This window comes from Macrotis lagotis, chromosome 2, assembly GCF_037893015.1.
Source record: "Macrotis lagotis isolate mMagLag1 chromosome 2, bilby.v1.9.chrom.fasta, whole genome shotgun sequence".
Taxonomy (NCBI): domain Eukaryota; kingdom Metazoa; phylum Chordata; class Mammalia; order Peramelemorphia; family Peramelidae; genus Macrotis; species Macrotis lagotis.
The window spans coordinates 178,053,749-178,077,182 of record NC_133659.1 but is presented as its reverse complement, the minus strand read 5'-3'; the positions used below and the strand labels follow the sequence as shown (position 1 = coordinate 178,077,182).

The 23,434-nt window shown below is 36.0% G+C and overlaps 1 protein-coding gene across 4 annotated transcripts in view; it reads left to right on the top strand.

Annotated features, from left to right (window-relative positions):
- Window positions 1–23,434, top strand: part of TOM1L1 (target of myb1 like 1 membrane trafficking protein) — a 71,956-nt gene that overhangs the window by 18,158 nt on the left and 30,364 nt on the right. For all 4 annotated transcript variants that reach the window (XM_074223683.1, XM_074223684.1, XM_074223682.1 and 1 more), the window contains exons 4-8: window positions 6,180–6,326; window positions 7,284–7,409; window positions 9,879–9,986; window positions 15,860–15,976; window positions 22,654–22,787. In XM_074223683.1, the coding sequence (XP_074079784.1) occupies window positions 6,180–6,326; window positions 7,284–7,409; window positions 9,879–9,986; window positions 15,860–15,976; window positions 22,654–22,787 (632 nt within the window). The remainder of the gene's footprint in view (window positions 1–6,179; window positions 6,327–7,283; window positions 7,410–9,878; window positions 9,987–15,859; window positions 15,977–22,653; window positions 22,788–23,434) is intronic.

The following is a 23,434-nucleotide window of genomic DNA, read 5'->3' as shown; positions in this document are numbered from 1 at the left end:
AAGATTATGCTCATTTTGGTATATTCAGCCCCTCATTTTTCTTCTGAACTTCAGTTCCTTATGACCAGCTGCCATTGGATATTTCCAACTAAATGACTCGGTTGCATCTCATACAAATGTGTCCATGACACACTTTGTATAATATACCTTATCTAATCTTTCCTCTCTTTAACATTCTTCTTTTTGTTGAGGGTACTGCATCCTTTCAAGTCATCTAATTCAAAATCTTGGGTTCATCCTCAGCTTTTCACTTTCCTTTGCCCATCTCTAATACCCAGTCCATTATGAAGTTCATTGATTCTATAATATTTTGTATCCACCCCTGTCTCTCCACTCAGGTACCCCCTCCTTACTTTGGCACTTCATTACCTCTCTCTTTGATAATTGCAATGACTTCAATTTAATCTCCTTATATTCAAATGTTTTTCTCTTCCATCCACCCTCTGCATAGTTAGTTTCCAGTGATAGTGTTAACCACAGGTCTAGTCATGCTACTGCCCTTTCAAGAAAATTTAGAGGTTCCCATTTAAAAATAAAAACTCAGTAGTGGGGGGGGAGATAAAGGGCAAAGCCAAGGTGGCAGAGTAAAGGTAGGGACTTGCCTGAACTCTCCCAAATTCCCCTCCAAATATCTTTATAAAAACACCTCAAAAAGAATTCTAGAAAGTTAGAAGCAATTTTTCAACCTATGACAACTTAGGTCAGGAGGAAAGGCCTTTCTCACCTGGGTAAAAGTGGAACAGTCTAGCACAGGTCACACCAGCTCAGGGTCTGCCTAACAAATAAGTATCAAGGCTTGGGGATGATTGAATTAGTGGCTCTATGGCTGTTTCTCAGTCCAGAGACAGTAAGTGGGAAATTACAGAATATCCTTTGCTGATACTGGGCGTAGGACTCTATTGCATTACCTATAAGTGGCTCTGACTACAGTCCTAAATCAAGGGAGAATATTTTCAGGAGCAGGAAACTTGGTCAGTTTTAGAGAGGAGGAGTGCTTGTAGTTGCTCAGAGCACAGACCTGGAGTGCTTTGTAGAGCTGTAGAAAAACTGAAAACTTGCAAACCCTTAGATCTAGCTATGAAAACAGTAACATGAAAAACCTGAAGTTCAGGACAAGTTTAACATAAAGTTAAAAGTCTAGAAATAGCCTGGAAAGTGAGCAAATCATAGAAAGTTATCATGGTGACAGATCAAAACACAGATTTAGAAGAAGACAATAAAATCAAAACAGCTACATCCAAAGACTCAAAGAAAAATGTGAATTGGTTTTAGGTTCTAGAAGAGCTCAAACAAGATTTTTAAAATCAAATTAGAGAAGTACAGGAAAAATTGAGAAAAGAAATGAGAGTGATGCAAGAAATTTATGGGAAAAAGAGCCAACAGATTGATAAAGGAAATGTAAATATAAATATAAAATACTGAAAAAAATAACACCAAAAAAAAAACCTCCCCAGAATAGGCCAAATGGTAAAAAAAAGACAAAAATTCAATGAAAAAAAAGAACTATTTAAAAAGTGGAATTGACCAAATGGAAGATGTATATAAATTCAATGAAGAGAAGGATTCATTAAAAAAAAAAAGAATTGATTAAATGGAAAAAGAGGTACAAAAGCTAAAATAATTCCTAAAAAATTAAACTGAACAAGTGAAAGCTAATGATTTCATGAGACATCAAAAAACAAAACAAAATTAAAAGGATGAAAAAATAGAAGAAAATGTGAACCCTCTCACTGGAAAAAATAACTGACCTGGAAGCTAGGTCTAAGAGAGATAATAAATTGATAAAGCCATGATAAAGCCATTATAGTTCAAGTCATTATATAGAAAACCAGAGGATAAAACAGAAATTTAAAGAATCTACTGCTCACCTCCTGAAAGAGATCCCAAAATGAAAATTCCCAGGAATATTATAACCAGATTCCAGAACTCCTAGGTTAAGAAGAAAATATTTCAAGTAGCCAGAAAAAATCCAAATATCAGTAGCTTCCACCTAAAGGATCAGAAGACTTGAAATGTGGTATTACAGAAGGAGAAGGAGTTAAGATTACAGCAAAGAATCATCCACCTATCAAAATGAGTATAATCCTAATCCTTCCCCCTGGGTGGGGGGGGAGTGGTAGTGGGAGGAAGAGGGGTTGGGGAGGTGAGGGATATTCAATGAAACGGAGGTCTTTAAAACATTCCTGATGAAAATAACAGCTGAGTAGAAAATTAGACTTTCAAAAACAAGACTCTAGAGAAGCATAAAAAAGTAAACAGAATAAGGAATTCATTAAGGTTAAACTGTTTATATTCTTACATGGGAAGATGATATTTGTGACTTCTAAACATTTTAACATTATTTGGGCAGTTAGATGGAATATTTATAGACAGAGGATCAGGTGTGAAATCAAAAAATAAAAGGTGAGAAAGAGGTATGTAGTGAATGGGATAAATTATCTCACATAAAAGATGTGAAAGAGCTTATACAGTATAGGGGAAGATGGGGGGTAATGAACAACACTTGAACCTTACTCATAAGAATTAGCTCTAAGAGAGAATAACATTCAGTTGGGTATAGAAATTTATCTTAGCATTCAGGGAAATAGGAGAAGAAAGAGACAGGGGGTTGAGAGGTAACTGATAGACAGTAGGATGGATTAAGGAGGTGGGGAGTCAGAAACAGAACACTTTTGAGGAAGAACACAGTAAAAGGAGAGAGAATGGGAAAACAGGGTAGAGAAACATTACATAGTAATCATAACTGTGAAAAAATTTTTAGAGCAAGTAAATTGAGTAAAATTTATAAGAATACAAGTCATTCCCCAATTGATAAATGGTCAAAGAATATGAACAGGCAGTTTTTAGTTGAAGAAATCAAAGCTAAGTTATATTTAAAAATGCTCTAAATCACTATTGGTTAAAGAAATAAAATTAAAATAACTTTGAGGTACCACCTCATAACTATCAGATTAGCTAATAAGAAAGAAAAGGAAAGTGATAAATATTGGAAGGGATATGGGAAAATTAGGATACCAAAGCATTGTTGGTAGAGTTGTGCACAGATCCAACCCATTCTAGAAAGCAAAAACCATACATATCTTTTGACTCAACTAGTCAAAAGTTGACTATCACAGAGATGAAAAGAAAAGAAAGAAAGAACAAGGTGGCAGGATGAGAGAGGGAGGGAGAGAGAGAGAGAGAGAGAGAGAGAGAGAGAAAAGGAAAGAAAAAGGAAAAGGACCACTATGTACAAAAAAGATTTTTAGTAGCTGTATTTGTGGTGGCAAAGAATTGGAGATCTAGTGAATGTCCATTAATTAGAGAATGACTGATCAAGTTATGATTTATGGTTGTGTTGAAATACTATTGTACTATAAGAAATGAACAAATAGGATGCTTCAAAAAAACCTGAATATACATGAATTGATGTTGAGTGAAGTGAGCAGAGTCAGAATAATGTACACATAACAGCAATATTGTACAACTGAATAACTTCCAGAGGAAAAAATTGATAGGGTCTGACTGTAGATTGAAGCTTTTTTTTTCTTTTTCAGTTTTTTGCAAGGCAATTGGGTTAAGTGACTTGTCCAAGGCCACACAAATGGTAGTTATTAAGTGTCTGAGGTCAGACAGGTCCTCCTGACTCCAAGGCAGGTGCTCTATCCACTAATGACTTCTTAACAAAGGCATTGAACAAATGAATTCGTAAAGTACTGCCTATTCTTTTCTTTTATGACAATTTGATTGCTGAAAGGGGCAGGAAAAAACATTTATATAAGGAAAACTGATAAAAATCAACTTGTGAAGAAAACAAAATTTCTCTGATAAAATATTGAACACAGATTAGTCTGAAGCCCAGTGACTGAGATAATGATAGCCTTAACAGTATAAGTCCATCAGCTCATTTGCTTGTGACTATTTTTAGGGTTTTGAAGTTTATAATTGGCAATGTTGTAAATCAAATAACTGAGGACTGTGGGTTAGTATGGGTCCAGACTTGACAGCAAGATGTATTTCTTGAGTCATCTCAGAAAGTGAAGGTGATCCACTAACCACCAGGAGTCTCCCATTTCAGGCATTAGGGGTTGTTCAGGAGGTATCAGGAAAGAAAGCTATTAAGATGAGATTGAAAGAAAGAGGAGGAAAGTAAAAGAACAATCTTAACCCAAGAAGAATTATAAGAACCTAGCTATAGAAGAGATAAATTTTTATCCAGCTGGGATAAATGATCTTTTGTCTGCTATGTCAGCAACTTGAAAGAGAGGTATGGTTTTACTGAAAGACTAGAGAAGCTTCTGGAACTTCATTGAGGGAGAGCTGAATTCTGCTGCTGTATTGAGTTTGTTGCTTTCTGAGGCCTTCTAAAATTCAAAAGAAAGGAAACCTTTTAGAGCCATCTACTGTACTTTCTGTTTGAAATGGAAAAACAGAAGGGAAAGCCAGTCTGCTGGAGAAAGAGGTTTGGAGCTGATTTCACAAAGCAGAATCCTCTATGTGAGGAGCTTGACTGTGTGGTTATGAGGATCCTGACTATTATCTGATTTGTTTATTGCTTGTCAGTACAATATTATAACACTTTTTCAATGACCTGTTAAGTGTGGTCAAGAGGTTAAAGAGAATATCATTGCTTCTTCAGGAATAGAACAGAAGTGTCACTTTTTCCAGGATAATAATTTTAAGGAGAAGTAAGGAAGCAGCAAACAGAAAAGTGACTTTATGCATTGTGAATTTTTCCTTAGGAGACCAAAGACATTAGTGCCTATAGTCCAGCATTGGGAATTGCACTGAGTAGATGGTTTTCCCCATTTATCTGCCCTTTCTCTCTTTCTCTCTCTGTTAGTTTCACTAAATGTATACTCCCTCTTAAAAAAAAAAAACAATATGTGCATTGGTGAGAGAGCATGTCCTGGATTTACATCCAGACTATGAAGCCTTGTTTTTACTTTTTGCCTTCTAGAAATGTTTTAAGTATAAGAGTAATTGATTCTGTGGAAAAGGGAAGCATACCAGTAGAAACTCAGAAAAATAATAACACCTCTCTCCCATGCCAGGGTTATTCCATTGATCTTAAAAGAGTAGTGATTTGTTGTCTTGTGACATGCCTCTCTGGATACCCCTGACCTGCCAGCATGAGTCAACTAACCCAGAAGAAGATCCAGTGCCATACCTAGGCTATAAATGAATAATCTTGGAGAAATGCCTAGGGGCACTTAGAGGATAATTGACTTGACCCCTCATCAGGGAAAGGACAGAACACAGATCTTTCTGACTCCAATGTCATCATTCTGTTATACCATGCTATTTTTCTCTAGGTCAGATTAATTCTCCCTCCCCCCCCCCCCGCCCCCAGAGTTATTTTACATTCATCACTCTCCTACTCAAAAATCTTCAGTGGCTTCCCATTGCTTATGGAATAAATTCTTTGAACCACAAAACATCAGTATTGGAAGAAACTCTAGAGGCTATTTTGTTCAATGCTATCATTGTATATATGAGGAAACAAGTCCAGAGAAGATAAGGGGATTGTCCAGAAGTCACACAGCAAATCAATATCACACTCAGAATTAGAATTCAGGACTCTTGACTCCTCTTCTAGGGCCCTTCCCAAAATATTGTACTGATATTCAAATCCCTCCAGGGTCTCATGGCTTAGTAGTATATTATATAAATCTTCCATGTTAGCCAAATGTCCTATATGATCCCTGAAAATATCATACTCTTTTTAAACGCCTTAACTTTGCTGGTGCCATCTCATCTAGAATGTGCTCATTCCTCTATGCCTATTTGATTTTACTTTTCCACCAAGGGCTACCTTACATATATCCTCTGCTATGAAGCCTTCCTGGACTTCCCATTCCTAGCAACCACTCCCTTCTCTCAATTCCTCTCATTCCTATTGCTTGTACTACTAATTTGTCACTTGTGAATGCTATCTTGTATCATTGTTTATGTCTATGCCCCATTTATTTAACTTTAGCACTTAAGTTTATAAGCTTTATAAAGTTTATAAGCACTTAAGGATAGGAACTGTATTTTGGCTTAAATTTATGAATTTTGATATCTATCATAATGTTTTTGTATGTAATAAGGGCTTCAGACATCTATTGGCTATACTGATATGTGTTCTGTGACTCATCAGTTCCTGAGGGAGTGATAATAAATAGATGTGATTTTTCATGTTTTTCTCTTTAATATAGCTTATTGACATGTGCATGCAGAACTGTGGCCCAAGTTTCCAGGCCCTGATTGTGAAGAGGGACTTCATTAAAGATCTAGTTAAGCTCCTGAGTCCCAGATACAACTTGCCTTTAGACATACAGAATAAGATCTTAAGCTTCATCATGGTAAGTCTGTGCTGTATCTCTAAAAATGATAACCTGTGAATTGTTTACAAACATGCAAACATTCTTGTACAACCACAGGTTGGTTTAGTGATCCTTTTGCAGAGCTGAGGTTTGAGTGAAAACCTTGTTATAACTTTTATTTCTTATGTTAAAAAAACTAAAATAAAAAGCACTCAGTCAATAAATACCCCAAAATATCCTCAACTTTCTCAAGAGCTCAAAATAGTTTCCTCTTTTGTCTTATCTCATTTCACATAATATCTATGTGAGGTTAAGAGAGCTTTTTCTTTAAATAGAGAAGCAGAGACTCAGAGAATTTAAGTGATTTCTTCAAGGTCACTGAGTCCAAGGTCATGATTTTGTTTTCTCCTCCATGCTGCTTCTCCTTTGCCAAATTAATCTCCTGCAAACACCTGTTTGTACACATTGTTCTTCTACTGGAAAATCTTGAATAGTTCCTCTTCACCCTAATAAAGGGAATGGCAAAAACAAGACTAGAATAAAACTAATAATAATAATGGCTAATATTTAACTAGTACTTGATTTAAGATTAACATAAGCTCCTTTGAGCTTCATGATAAATCAGTGAGCTAGATCTGATATATATGATCCCATTTTTACAAAGGAGGAAACTGAGTACAAAGTTTAGTCTCTTTCCTAATCACCTTTCTTGACTCTTATTGAACAATAGTATGTATTCTTCAGGAATTCTTATGCCAGATTATTTAGGATTGAGGATGTATGTTACCATCCGACCTATATTAGAACCATACTTGGACCAATTTAAATGTATTTATAACAATATGTATTGTGTACCTTTTGCATAGTAAATCCAAAATAAGTGTTGGAATGGAATTGGAGAGGTCTCAGATAACTTTTGATTTTCTAGTAGGTCTCATATTTCTAAACTATTCAATGATTTTTCTTAAAGGTTTGTGGCTTTCTTCTTTAACACAGACATGGTCACATGGTTTTCCTGGAGGTGTGGATGTGAGTGAAGTAAAGGAATTATACCTAGAGCTGCTAAAAAAAGGAGTCCAGTTTCCCTCTTCAGAGATGGAGATTGAAACAGAAAGACAATTGGTAGGTAACCTCACTACTAGCCAACTATTCCCCTTCGCTACTTTATAGTAAGAGCTAATTCTAATGAATGACAAGAAGGCCCTTCTTCTTAAGATAATTATAAATATTGGGTAGAAGCCAGTGTATTTTACTCTGAATGTGTGTTCCAGGTAAGAATGTTTTCAGATTTAAATTAATTTTTAATTCTCAGCTTCTTTCATAGAAACTATGAAAAGATAAGAGTTGCTATTTGATGGAGGCACTACCTCAGCCATTTGAATGTTTGGGAGCATAGGATCAGTTTTTGTTGAGGGTAAAAATAGAAGTAGAATAAGATAGAAGAACTATTACAGGCACTGAGTGAGAAATGGGAATCGCTCTAATGTAGAAAAAACAAAACGAATCAGAGAATGTTTTAAAGGAAATACCATTTTATTAGTTTTAGGCAGCTATTAAGAAATCCTCAAAGTCAAAATGATCTCAGACATCATCTGATTCCGCCCCTTTTTCCCCTCATTTAAGAAATACAAGATCCATGAATGGAAATGTTTGACCCAAAATCCCACACAGCAAAAATTTCCTAAGAGAAATAGAGAACATAACATTTCTTTAATATATGAATTGATTGTTAGATCCACAAACTTTGAAGAAATCCTTAATTTTGATGAATAATAGCTACTCTTTTTAGCCCTTTAAAGTTTGCAAAAATGCTTGATCTGTGTTATATCACTTGCTCCTCTGTGAGGTACAAACTACCCATTTTCCATTTTTCAAATGAAAAAAATAGACTAAAAGAGGTTAAATGACTTGTCCAGGGTCAAATGAATCACAAGTATCTGAAACAAGATTAGAACTCAGGTCTTCCTGACTCTAATACTGCTGAACTATCCATTGTGCCACCTAACTCATTTTTAATAATTATTAAATAGTGAGGTGTTTTTTGTTTATTTTTCTAAACAACAATAATAGAAATAATAGCAACTGGCATTATATAATACTTACTGTGTGCCAGATTGAAACAGAGACAAAGGGTAAGTAGCCTTGCCACCAGGCATCAATTCACTTTTGCCACTTTGTATTAAGTTTATATTGATTAAAAACAGGAAGATATTTTTAAAATGTTTGCAGATGTTGAATGGAAGTTAACATTAACATTACACGTTAATAATTATCTTATTTGATCTCACAACATCCTGTGAGTTAAGTGCTGTGTCATCTCCATTTTACAGATAAGGAAATTGAAGCAAACAGAGGTTAAGGAACTTGCCTAGTCATACAGTTAGTAGATGTCTGAGGTCACATGTGAACTCAGGCCTCCCTACCTCTAGGCTCTGTGTAATATCGACTGTGCCACCTGACTGCCTCACTATATGATGAAGGGATGCTTTAGAAAATCCCTAGAATGGGGCAGCTAGGTGGTATAGTGGATAAAGCACCGGCCTTAGAGTCAGGAATACCTGGGTTCAAATCCGGTCTCAGACACTTAATAATTACCTAACTGTGTGGCCTTGGGCAAGCCACTTAACCCCATTTGCCTTGCAAAAAACCTAAAAAACAAAACCAAAAAAAAAAAAAAAGAAAGAAAATCCCTAGAATGAATAGTGGACACAGAATCATCCAGGTCTGCCTGGTTTCTATGTCAAAGAGCTGAAATAATTAGGTTATGTCATTTTGATTGGATATGATATATTTATGAGTATATAAAAAAGATACTCCTTTTTTTGCTGAATTTAATTTTAATAGTATTTTATAGCAATTTGGGGGTTTTCATAAATCTTTAAAAATAATAATAAATAATATTTGTATAAGGCTTTAAGGCTTGCTACAGATGAAATATAATCAAATTTATCTTATTTGATCCTATGACATTCCTGTGGGGGTATATGCTATATACTGCATTTTATGGATGAGGAAACTGAGAGCCAGAGAAGTTAAGGGACTTGTCCAGGATCACCCCGCTAGTGTCTGAGAGAGAATTTGCAGTCTTCTTGACTGTCTAATACTCTATCCACTATACCAAGCTGCTATGGCAATTATATCTTACTTTTTGGGAGTCTTATTACTTAAAGTTCTGCTGTAACTCAAGAAGGGAGGTCAGGCAGAAAGTAGGAGGTGATGCTACTGTTTGGAAAATAAAAAAAGAACTAAGATTCTGGGGTTTTGGCCATAGATATGGCCTTGGACATAAAGGTAGACGTGGAACTTGGTTGAAAGGTGGAAATGCCCCTTTCCTCATAGAAATACAGTTTTCAGGTAGCCTCTTCGTACAGACTATCAAAGTTATCCTTGATATTCTTTTTTACCTTAATTATTCCTAGAAGAAAATGGGAATGAGGGCATGGGGGCATTTGGGGTTGAGAAAGAGATCAGAGAATGACTTCCATGGAAGAGGAGGAAGTTCAAGATTATTGTAGAGTTAGGTGGGAAAGCTGGGATACAGTGGTTTGGCTTACTCCAAATGAGCAAAATCTATGGATTGTGTTTTAATAGGCCTTGTCTCCGAGCATAACTAAGCCACCCCCATGTGTTCCATCTCCATCAATAAGTTCATCCGCAACTGCTCTCAAGCCCCCAACTATTTTACTGGTTCCTGAACAGGTAAAAGCAGTTTTTCTCTATCCATACACATACACATACACATACACATACACATACACATACACACACACGTGTGCACACATATACATATATAAAGATATTGATTGATTGATTGATAATCTGAGAAAAGTGCATAGATCACTGAAAAGTTGAGACTTTCCAAAGATCACATATTTAGTCTGTATTAGAGGTAAGACTAGAATCTAAGTCTTCTTAACTTCAAAGGTCATGCTGTCTCTCATTAAAAAATAATAATTTTAAGTTAAGTAGACATTTAAAAACTTTTTGATGCCTAGTCCTTTCTATTTTTTCAATTCAGTTAATATTTATTAACTGTCACATTGTATGTGACAGACACTGCATTTTCTGCATATGATGCCATCATTCATACCCTTCAACACTGACCCTTATTCCTGCCACACACACACACACACACACACACACACACACCCCTCCAAAAGAACCTTCCATTGTAACAATAACAAATTGTTAAGTCACACCAAAAGACTACAGCTTGTGCATATGCAACATTCTTCACCCATTGTTCCCCACCTTTCTAGCATCCTGAGTCAAGAAGTGGATACTGAATCATTGGGACCATCCCTTGCCTTCAAAGCATTTCAGAGCATTCTCTTCCTTTCCTTAAAAATATAAATTTCCAAGAAAAGAAAGCCAAAATTTTTTATCTTTTATTTATTATTCAGGTGTTTTAAGTAGTGTCTAAAACCCCCCATTTAAGATTCTTTTGGTACTATAGTAGTTTGCCATTTCCTTTCACAGTTCATTTTACAGATGGGAACCAAGTAAACAGGATCAAGTGACATGTCCAGGGTCACACAGCTAGTAAGTATCTGCAATCAGATTTGAGCTCAGGAAGATGAGTCTTCCTGACTCTAGGCCCAGTGTTCTACCCATTGAGTCAACCAGTTACCCTTTTAGTTTTCATAATAGCTCTAAAGATCTGAAAAAGATGTAAAGGAAATGAATTTCTTGGAGAAAAAGTTCTGTGTTTTTCTCTCCCCCTAGAAAAACCTATAAATTGTTATGAGTAGAGAGAGACAAAGGGAGATGGCAAGTGAGTATATGAAAAGATTCTTTTTTTGCAGAAAAATCATCATTAAATACTCCCAAGTTCTGAAGCACCAGGTTAGTGGATAGTAAGAGAGTCTGGGATAACCACAGGCTGTGACTGAAAAAATTTTCTGGTATGCTCTGTATCCACATTCCTTCTGGACTCCTGGGGCAGAAATGGACAAGCTATACACAAGTTATGAATGCTGCTTACTTAGTCAACCCAATTAATTATTAACTTGGCTAGGCCAAGGAAAATGAAGGTCTTTTCAGGTATGAAACTTGGCTTTTAGAAATCTCTACTTTTTTTTCTTCTCACATTGCCTGCAGTTGTTAATGTAATAGTTTGATATATCCTAAACTTCCCCCTTTTCCCAAATCAAATCCTTCTTCCTCCCTTCTTTTCCACATTTATTAATGTTATACTGGGAATAAAGCAACAGCTGTAAAATTTGTTTCTAGAATTGCAATCCTGAAGACTAACTTTTCTATTCTCTAAAGCCAACATTTCAGAGCTGTAGTTATGTGAGCTTGTCTCATATTTTCAGGGAATATGAGATACCTAATATGTTCCAGACACTGCATACTAGGGGAAAAATCTAATTGGTATATTATTTCAGGTGAGCCTCTGTTTTTTTCTGCATTTCTAGACATTACCTGTTGGGGAACTTTATTATGCCATAGATCCAGACCAGAAATTGACCTAATTTAGGGGTTCTTAACCTTTTTTTGGTGGCATGGATCCCTTTGATAGTCTGGTAAAGCTTGTGGACCCTTTCTCAGAATAATATTTTTAAATGCATAAAACAAAATACATAGGTTGTAAAGGAAATCAATTATTTTGAATTATAATTATAAAAATACTGCCAAAGGAAATAAATTCACAGACCCCATGTTATCTTTTTAAATTTTATCTATTTAAGGCAATGGAATTAAATGATTTGCCCAAGGTCACACAGCAATGATTTAGTGTCTGAAGTCATATTTGAACTCATGTCCTCCTGACTCCAGGGCTAGTGCTCTATCTACTATACCACTTAGCTATTGAAAGAACCTCTTAGGAGATTCCACATCAACACCTCCCACTCAGAATCCCTTCTAATTTCACAGAGGAGAAAATTATAGCTCAGGAGCTTAACTGACTTGAATATGATCCCATAGCTATTGGTAGGGATTTGAATGCAATTCTTCTGATTATAAATCCAATGGCCTTTTTATTTTCACAACAGGTCTGTGCTGAATGAGTGAGTGAATGAATGAATGAGTGAAAAAAATCAAAAGCCTTTATTAATATAGCACTTACTATGTGTCATTCATTCTGCTAATCTTTGATTCAAACAATGGGGGTAAAAACAATCCCAGCTCTCAGAAAATTCACAAGAGGAAAGACACATGCAAATAACTATATACAAACCAGCTACATACAGGATAATTTGGAGGCAACTTCAGAGGAAAAATATTGGGATTAGGGATTGGGAAAACCTTCTTGGAAGAAGGTGGAATTTTAACTGAGAATTGAAGGAAGCCAGGAAGTAGAGATAAGCAGGGGAGAGCATTCCAGACATGAGGGACAGCCAATGAATAGACACGTTTGGAAGATGGGGAGATCTTGTTCTAAGAACAGCCACAATGGTACTGCATGAGTAGATTATGTGAATGGGAATGAAGCATATAATATAAACTAGAAAGATAAGAATGGGGTGGGTTATATGGGATCCTGGAGTTAATAAGAAGCCATTTGAGTTTATAAAATTGTATTTAGACCTCTGCTTTAGTAAAATTGATTTGACAGATGAGTGAAGGATGGACAAGAGTGGATGAGTGGAGAAGAAGTGGAGATCAGGGAGATCAACCAGAAAATTACAATTGAGATATAGGGTTATAAGAAACTGTCCCTAAGGTGGTGACAATGTCAGGAAAGGAGGGAGCATTTATGAGAGGTGACACAAATATATAATTGATAGGACTTGACAACACATTGACTAATGGGGGTAAGAGAATGAGAATGATGCACCCAGGTTACCAGCCTGGGTGACTGGGAGATGGTGTACCCCTTGACAGTAATATTCAAGTCAGGAAGAGGAGAAAATCTTGGAGAAATAAATTATAATAAATCACTTCTAGACATTTTGAAATTTAGACAATAGATGTTTTGATTTCAAGATGTCTATGGGACATAGATGTAATTAAAGATTTCCAGGAGTTAGATGGAGATATGACTAGATATTAAGAGAAAGCTTAAAGGAAGATAGATAAATATGAGAATCATCTATGTAGAGATAATAATTGAATCCATAGGGTCTGATGATATTATCTAGTGAAATAATATAGAAGGAAAAGAGAAGACAGAATCACAAGGGACACCCATCACTAACAGAAGAGACCAAGATCAATATCTGGAAAAGTAGATTGAAAATGAGTGGTCAGACAAATAGGAGGAGAACCAGGAGGGAGCTGGGGTCAATAAAACCTAGAGAGAAGAGAGTATAGAGGCAAAATAGGTTATCAACAGTGTCAGAGGCTGCAGAGAGGTCAAGACGATGAAGATCAAGGAAGGGGCATTAGATTTGGCAATTAAGAAATGACTGGCTACTTTAGAGAGAAAGTTACAGAATAGTGAAATTCGAAGACAGACTACAAAGAATTAAGAGAGTGAAAGAAAGGGAAATAAAGGCATCTGTTGTAGAAAGCTTTCTCAAGAAATTTAGCAATGAAAGGAAAGTGAGATATGTAATGCTAGCTAGCAAGAATGGAGAGATCAACTGAGGGTTTTTTAAAAAGATGGAGGAGACATAGGTATGTTTGCAGATAGCAGGGAATCAACCTGTAGAACAAAGAGAGATGGAAAATTAGTGAGAAACTAGGGTTGATAAGAGGGGGCAGTATTGGGAAAGACAAACGGAGTGGAATCACTTGTGCATAAAGAGGGGTTTGTCTTGGCAAGGAGAGGGACCTCCTCAGAATGTGAGACAGGGATAAAGGAGAAGATAATGGGGAAGGCATCTGAATAGTGGGAAAAGAAAGAGCTCTTAGAAATGACATCTTTTTTTTTAGTGAAATTTGACTCTAGATTCTCAGTTGATAAGGAAAGGAGGATTATGAAAATTTGAGGAGTCACGAAGTTTGAAAAAGTTACAGTAGTTTAGTAATCTAATGAATCAAATAGGGAAGTTCAAAAAGTTGTTTTGCTGCATTGAGGGCCCAGTTGAGATTATGTAACAAGTTTATAGTGGACCCAGTTAGCTTAGTTTTATGATTTTTCTCCAGTTCTGATAAGCCTCATGAGATTAGGAGTGAGTGATAGCAATATGTTGTAGACATAATCCAAGATTATGACAGGTTGAGATCAGCATTAGGATAAGGAAGTAAGGGAGAGAACTAGAGCAGAATTGAACTGATATACCATGGGGAAGAAATGAAAGCTTTTGCAGGGTGATAACTTGGGAAAAAACTGAAAGGATAGAAGAATTAGAGATCATCATAAAGAACTGGGTTAGAGGTAGTATGATGGAAAAAAGAATTTTAGAGATTATCAACATGGAAGTGGAACACAAAACTTGTGAGTTATGGTAAGACTACCTCTAAGGAACTGAGAGATTGTTATTTGAGGACTGAAGTTGAGAAGGAAAGATGGCAAAACAAACTAAGGATGGAAAGAAAGTGTCCTGGATGTCAGTAGTTCCCAACTACCAGAATCTTGATTGAATCACAAAATGGACTGAATATACTTCAAAAGGAAGAGAGATTCGTAAATGATAGTGGCCAAGGAAGCATTTGGAAATGGCTCTGGATAACAAGGGAAATAGAATTTATTAAGCACTTGCTACTTTCCAAGAATTGTGCCAAGCATTAGAGAGGCCAAAATAAGTAATCAAAATACTCTGTCCTCAAGGAGCTATATTCCAATAGGTAAGACAAATACATTTAGCTAAAATTGGAAAAGCAGGGGGAAAGATATGTTATTGTTAGAAACAGAAATCTGAGTGGACTACTCAAAACCAGGGAAAGATGAAGTGAAAACTCACAGCCAAGTGTCATAGGTGTGGGTTATAACAGAGAAGATTAGATGTGGCATGCATATGGTCAAAAATTAGATGTATACTATAAATATTTTGTATATAAGTGTGTATGTGTGTTTATATATGTATATATATATGTATATATGCACATTCAAGTGTGTACCAAAATTCTTGGTATGGTTTTAAGATTTTAAATCTTAAACTGCACCAAGATTTTTTGGGAAAGTTTGAACAGAGAGAGAGAGAGAGAGAGAGAGAGAGAGAGAGAGAGAGAGAAGAGAAGAGGAGGACAGATTTTATATGAGTATATAATGTGTTATGTTATTTCTGGAAAATGTGACTGGCCATCTGTTTTGTTTTTTAAATTTTATTGATCTTTTGTTTTTACCTTCATTTCTAAATATATTCCTTTGTTCTTTTCTCCCCAGCAAATGTCTTTTGTAGCAAAGAATAGAAAAGAAAGAGAAAAAAAGCATTTCCGAATCTTAAAGTATAATCAGCATTCTCTACCCAAAGCTCCCCATCTCTGCAAAAAAGGGAGCTGCATTTTCTACCATTTTCTGGGGCCAGCTTGGCTTTTATGATGACCTAGAATTCCATTTTTTGTTTTTTTTCTTTTCATTAACATTGTCACAGTCTTTGTGTTTATTGTTTTGCTGGCACTTCATTTTGCATCAATTCATCTAAAAGCAGTTCATACAAGAGCACATATCTCTAAAGAGTGGGAAACTATGACAAAATGCTCTCTAGGCATCACTCTTACTAACTTATTTCTTTCAATAGATTGGAAAATTGCACAGTGAAGTGGATATGGTGAAAATGAATGTGAAAGTAATGTCAGCTATACTGGTGGAGAATACACCTGGATCTGAAAATCAGGAAGATATGGAACTCTTACAGGTATCATGTGATATTAGGAATGATTTTCTGTTGAATTTGGATTCTAAAAATTCTTCATTAAGGAAAGAATGGGCCAGTAGTGTTAAAAGACTGCAGAACAGTCAAAAATGATGAGAATTGATAAAAAGTCTTGAAATTTGTTATAGGAGAGCTCATTGGCTCCTATGGAGGGAGCTATTTGAGTTTGAGTGGTGAGATCTGAAATCAGATTGCAAAGGGTTGATAAATGACTGTGAAGAAAGGAAGTGGGAGCAATGATCGTAGGCAGGTTTTTCTAAGCATTTGGCTGAGAAAAGGAGTACAGTTATAGGGATGATAGTTATGGGAAGGAGAGGGATGGATGGCATCAAGTGAAAGAGAAACCTGAGCATTCTTGTAATCAGTGGGGAAGGAATCAGTAGGTTAAAATTGAAGATTGCAGGGAGGAGGTAGTGATTTCTGAGACAGTTTGATAAAATGGATGTGATTAAGAATGCATGTAGAGGGGTTGAACTTGTTGAAGAAAAAGGCCCTTTCTGTATTAAGACTGAATTAAAGGGGGAGAGGATTGGAGATGTCAAAGGATTTTGATAAGTTTTTGTTGTTCAGTTATTTCAGTTGTGAGACTCTTTGTGACCTCATTTAGGATTTTCTTGGTAAAAATACTGGAGTGGCTTGCCATTTCCATCTCCAGCTCATTTCACAGATGAGGAAACTGAGGCAAACAGGGTGGAATGACTTGCCTAGGATTACACAACTAGAAAGGTCTGAACTCAAGTCTTTCTGATTCTAGGCCCAGCATTCTTTCCACTGCACCACCTAGATTTAATAAATAGGGGAACTGAAATAGGGAATTCATGGTGAATTAACTCTATTTTCTCAGTAGAGTTAGAGGCTATATTTTCAGGGGGGGAAAAATCAGTAGAAAGGGATGATACAGGAAGATTCAGAAAAGAGGTTTGAAATATTCACCATAGCATGGGCAATAGAGAATCAGAGAGGAATAAAAACATTCCTTTGCCACATTGAGGGCTCAAGTTGAGATTAGGTAGTGAATTTATGTTAGGACTAGTCAGCACAATTGTGTTCAGGCCTGAGCTTGAAAACTTTGCTCTAAGCAACTTTCTAAATGTATATATATTTATAAATTAAAAACTTAAGTTTCTAAATTTATAAGTTACAAAGAAGATGATTGTGTATTGATGAAGAGATTTTTCCTTATCCAGGAGTTCATTTCATCAGTTGAAATATAGGTCCATTCCTATCCCCACTATTATTATTATTATTATTATTATTATAAATATCATCCTGACAATCCTTTTCTGAAAGTGCTCCAGCTTATCAAATATAGTCAGAAAAGAGAATAAATTGTACTAGAAAACCATACACAATTCAGAAACAAAGCTGAAGAGTGTTATGAAATGATGTTTGCTTCCCTTTACCTCTAAAACCATTTATTTTCTATACCACTCATGGTACAGTGTAGCATAGTATACAAAATGTTTGAGTTGGTGTCCAAAAGACCTGGGTTGATGAGTATCAGTGTGTGACCAAGGGCAAGTTATTCATTCCTTTTTGATCCTCAGGAAATTCATCAAGACTTAGCTATTAAAATATTGATAGGTTGGACCTGTGCTTTACTGACAGTAGTTCCCATAAAAGAAAATCACATGTCATTGAGATACTAGATTTATTGTCTAACATTTTTATCTCTTCATGAATCTAACTTTGAAATTCAAGGTTTTGGGTTCAGATTTCCTTCTGTGTAAAATTAAAGGACCAAACCAGGTAGCCTTTATAGTATCTTCCAGCCCTAAATCTATGATCTCGTGATCTCAGCTCTCAAATTGTAAACTTATTAAGAGCAGCAACTGAGTGTTATATTTCTTTGTATTCATCACATCACTTACCCTGCTATATAAACAATGAAGAGAGAGAACAGGGGGTTAGGAGGTATTGAGGATAAAAAGATTTTAAAATAAGTCATCAAGATTATTCAAAAGAGAACTGATAGGGAAATTGAAATGCAAATAATATTAATATGATGACTTACCTGTTAAAATCTGAGCAAGAAGAAAAGGAGCAACATGAAAAGGAGGTGGTAAGCAATTATCTTCTGATCATGAAGGTTGTCAAACAGGTCATAATAATAATAATAATATTTCACATATCTGTAAGTAATTTATGATTTATAAAGGACTTTCCTTGCCACCCTGTGAGGTAGGTAAGAGAAAGAATTATCATCCCCATTTTCCAGATAAGGAAACTGAGAAGCAGAGAATTTAGGCAGCTTTTCCACAATCACACAGCTAGGAGCCAAGATTCAAAACCAAATCTTCTGTTTCCAAATCTAATGTTCTTGGGAGGAAGAACTAATTTTTGCAACCAGGCACAAAAGAATTGGTAGGAGATTCTCTTCAGGTTTCTTCCAATCCCCAAGTCTGTGTTCTTCTAAACTGTAGTGTAGGAATTCAATAGCAGGGGTGAGAAAGGAGGAGAAGCCTATGTTTACCCAGGTTCTTTGAATGACCAGATTAATATTCATGCAGTAAGATGTCAGATTGCCCTTGTTTTCTTTAATTTTTTCTTAACTTTTCTTGCTATTCAAACCTTTCTAAGGAACCTTTTTTCTTATGTCTCTGAATTGTGCCCATGAGGTTGAACATGGGAGGGTAATGATTAAAATTAGGTCTCTCACCCAAGTTTTAGTGACCTTTGAAGGAGTAGGGGGCCTTCTGATCATAAGGATATAATCCTCTTAATAAGCTACTTTTCACTTTCAGTACAAACTTTTGAGCTGGTTGTTAAAATTCACTGTAACCTAAAAAGCTGTCTTTGTTTCAACACAGTATAAAGTGAGGGTCTTTCTAGGGCACACTGATTGAGGTATGCACAAGCATCTGTTAACTTGTGTCTGAGAGCTTGGATCAATCTTGCCTCATTCCCCTTGAACTAACAAGACTGATAGAGTGCCAAGCTGTGGGGAACTTTTGACCAGCCTTTTTTGCCCACATTACTTGATCTAGTCTAGGTTCCTGGTGGCTTGATCCTCCTTTGAGACAGACATCAATTGTGGAGATCAAAATGGACTGGTTTTTGAAAGAGGTTTAATAATTCTCATTTCCAGTCTTGCTGCGTGTTATAGAGAACCTTTAATATTCTACATTTGGGTTGTCTTTTGGAGGGATGGGTAAATTGAGCAACATATGGGCAGAAGTCATTGATATCGGTTCCAAATTAATTTCAAATTCATGTCTACTATTTTGTCCTACACTTATAGTAATTGTATCTCCTTGATCTTGACACTACTGATTGTGGCTGCCAGCATACCAGTTAGAATTGATTTCTAGGGATTTTTCTCTGAACAGGAACAAAGAAAACAGTTCTTTTGCATTGAAGGATTTCTTTTTGAATTCTTCCCCAGCTTACCCTTTGATGTAAAAAAAAAAATTTTGACTTGGCAAAAATCAGAAAACAGATTTAGTGCTGAGACCCAGAAGTTTCATTGAACCAATAGGAAAGTCTCTGTTGGTAAAGTGATAACTGAATATGAGACCCTAAATTTCCCCTGGAAATGGACCTAAGAAGTCATCTAGTTCAATTTCTTCATTTTTCAGACGAGGAGAGTGAGGCTAAACAAAGTGAAAGACTTCCCTAGGAGCACAAAAGGAGCGAGTAGCAGGATTGAAATTTAAAATAGATCCTCAGCATTTTTCCCATCACCCCTTTGTATGCAAGTTTTTCCAAGGGCTTCTGAATTCCATATCTCTCTCATTTCTTGCAGTACATAAAATTCTCACATCATCAATTTATTAGCCATTTCCCAAATGGTGGATTCTTATTTATTTCTGTAGCACTTTAGACCTACAAAATGTTTGCTATAAATATTTTTATTTGGGACTTCTTTCCCTACCTTTTACTTTCTTGAAGAATATTCCTAGTATTGGTATTTTGGGTTAACAAGTCAATAAATTTTAGCAGCTTTGGGGATAATATAATTGTTTTTTCTAATGGTTGGACCAATTCACAGCTCCACCATCAGTGTTTCAATATATCAACCAGTCTTCTTCCAGATTCTGCAACATTTAACAATTTCATCTTTGTAAATCTGATAGGTGTGAAATGAATCCTCAGAGCTACTTCAATTTATATTTTCTCTTATTAATGATTTAGAGCATTCTTTCATTTGGTTGTTGGGCATTCATTTCTTATAACATTATTATAGATATTTGCAATTTTTTTTTCTAGTTAATTGACCTCAAAACTAGCTGCATTGATTCTGTTCATGCAAAAGCTACTCCCTCTGATCATTGTTATGCAAAGTAGCTCCTTTCAATTCTAGATAGATATAGATCGACTCATACATATATACATACATAGGCCAGCCTAGTTATCTATATCTTAGTTATATGTATTCATTCCCATCTTGACCTTTCTCTATCTCTTCTCTCCCATCTCTTTCTCCCCCTATTCTTCTCACATTTCTTCCCTTTCTACTTACTACCCTTGGTAAATCAAATGAAATCCCTTGCTTCCTCTGTCCGACTAATCCTAAAATCTAATATTTGCCTTCTCTACTTGTTCATGTGCTACCAAATGCACTGGAAGGAAGTAATATAACCAGCTAATCAGGTCCATGCAGAATACTAGCTAATCTCACCTGATCCCTCACTTCAGCAAAGCAATCTTTTTATTACTTTCTGAGTCTCTGTTAACCTGTCCCTGCTATGAATTCCAAACTTCTTTTCTCCTTGAAATCCATGTAACTCCCTCTCCCGCCACTCTTTGATCTGAAGACCTCACTTCATGAATTACTGAAAAAGCAAGTCATCTGTTATGAGCCCATCCCATTGCCATACACAGCTTGCCACTACAATTATTCTCTTTCTAATCTCCAGTACCTCCCTATCGACGGGTTCCTTCTCTGCTTTCTTCAAATACTACCAAGTATTTAAAAAAGAAATCCTCAGTTGACCCTGTCTACTCAAGTTATCCTATATCTCTCCTCTCTCAGTCAAATTACTTTAAAAATTTGTCTACACTGAGGAGAACTGGAAAAATCATTGAATCCATTTTTTTAATTAATTGAATGGGAGATGGGATAAAGTTTCTTAAATTTAAACCACATATAATAGAATATTATTCTTTATTTTCTGATCCTTATTTTCTTTTTTCTTTCTTAGCACTCCTGTCTTTTAGCCTCTATTGTAAATATGGCAATCAGAGAAAGAAACAGATGAAGTTGAGCATATAACCTACAACTTTATAATTAAAACATAAAGGTTTTAAAACATAGTTTTAAAACATTAAAACATACTGGTTCCAGAGAGAAGCTAAATTATATTGCAGTATAGATTAGACAGTAGATAGATTTTTTTTTTGTTTTTGCAAGGCAGTGAGATTAAGTGACTTGCCCAAAGTCACATCACTGGGTAATTATTAAGTCTGAGGTCAAATTTGAACTCAGGTCCTCCTGACTCCAGGGTTGGTGCTCTATCCACTGTGCCACCTAGCTACCCTGATAGATAGAATTATTATATTATCTCCATATTACATACATGTTGATAAATGAAATACCCACTTTTAGGGGGGAAAGCTGTTCACATTCATTGCCTCCACTTTCTGTCTTCTCACTTGTGAATTGTTTTTTTGCATGGCATGGGGTTAAGTGATTTGTCCAAGGTCACATAGCTAGGTAATTATTAAGTCTGAGGTCACATTTGAACTCAAGTTCTCCTGACTCTGGGGCCGGTGCTCTATCCACTGTGTAACCTAGCTGCCCCAAAACCATTTGTGATTTGGTTTTGAACTCATCATTCAACAGTAGCTACTCTTTCCAATGTAATGAGTGATCTCTTTAGTTAAAAAAAAATGTTCCCCTCCCTGACCTTGGACAAGTCACTTAACCCCATTGCCATACCATTGCCTCTCTGAGGCAATCAACTAATAAATACTTTTTACGTCCTTATTATGTTCTAAGCTCTTAAACTAAGTGCCAAACATACAAAAGCAAAGAATGAAACCTATTCTTTTAAGAAGTTTATATTCAAATGGAGAAACAAGCCATAACACATAGGAATAAACAGGAACAAATAGATAATTATTCAGCTGCTGACTACCATCTCCTTCCAGATTCCCTCTCCTAAGCACAAGTCTGATTAGTGTCTTCTTATGAAGCCACAGTGACTTTTATTGTCTCTGTGATAAAATGCAAACCCCTTTACAATCTAGTTGCAGCCTTCATTTCCAAACTTATTTTGAATTATTCCTTCTCGCATAATCTATATTCCAATTAAACTTTTTTTTCTTCTCCAACTTTAGCATTTTTTATTTTGTATAGTCTTTCCTTTATTCATGGAGTACTGTAATTAATTATGTCTTCCATTTAGTATTCTTAGGCTTCTTCAAGGTTCAGCACAGGAAGCCTTTCATTATTGTCTTGTTGTTAGGACTCTCTCCCTTCCCAAATTACTGTGCTTTTATTTATCTATGTCAATGTTTCCCCTCCTAGAACATTGTCTCCCTGAGGGAGGGAATGAATGTTTTTCGTTTTTGTCTTTGTCCCAGCACAATGCCTTGCATAGAGTTGGCACTTAATACATTGTTTCCTTAATTTACATGAATTGTATCTAGTTGTCCCTCATAAGCTTGTTATTTATAAGGCTCTCCCAACTTATATTTTCTCTTTTTCTGGACAGAAATTGTATAAGACTGGTCGGGACATGCAAGAAAGGATCATGGACCTGCTCGTAGTGATAGAGAATGAGAATGTAACAATGGAGCTCATTCAAGTGAATGAGGATTTGAATCAGGCCCTCCTTGGATATGAGAGGTGTGTATAAATTGGGTCTTCTTCCTCCATTCAAATTGACTTTAGTTACTTATCCTCACTGGGCAAAAGGTTCTGTACTGGGTCTTCCAAGGAAAGAATGAAATGGATGCTCCTAGGAAGTGCCCAGCTTAATGGAGAAAGGTATTTCCTTGCTTTGTAGAATCTCCCTAGGTGACTGGAGATATATAACATAAACACCAAAGGTCAAGGATGTTACAGAAGTCAGTTTTGCATTTATACATCAGGCAATGATTTAGGGGGAGAGAGAGAAAGAGATTGAGGAGAGAGAGAGAGAGAGAGAGAGAGAGGATTCAAAAATCAGATCTGACTCAAGTCTAGTGTTCTTGGAAAACTGAATTATCTTTTGCAACCAAACATGGAAGAATGGGCTCAAGATTTTCTGCAGGTCTCTTCTAGCTCTTAAGATTTCATTCTTCCAAGTTATCATTTTCTACCCATAGGACCTGGACAAGTCACCCAGTTTCTCTGGTTTATATCTAGGCTAATAGTAATACCTACCTTCTAGGGTTGTTGTGAGGACCAAATGATATAATATGGACCAGGGACCCAATGCAATGGTTGGCACTTTTCAAAAGACCTAGGCCCTATCTTCCCTATCTTCCAGAAAGATTTAGATTCATTTGGTC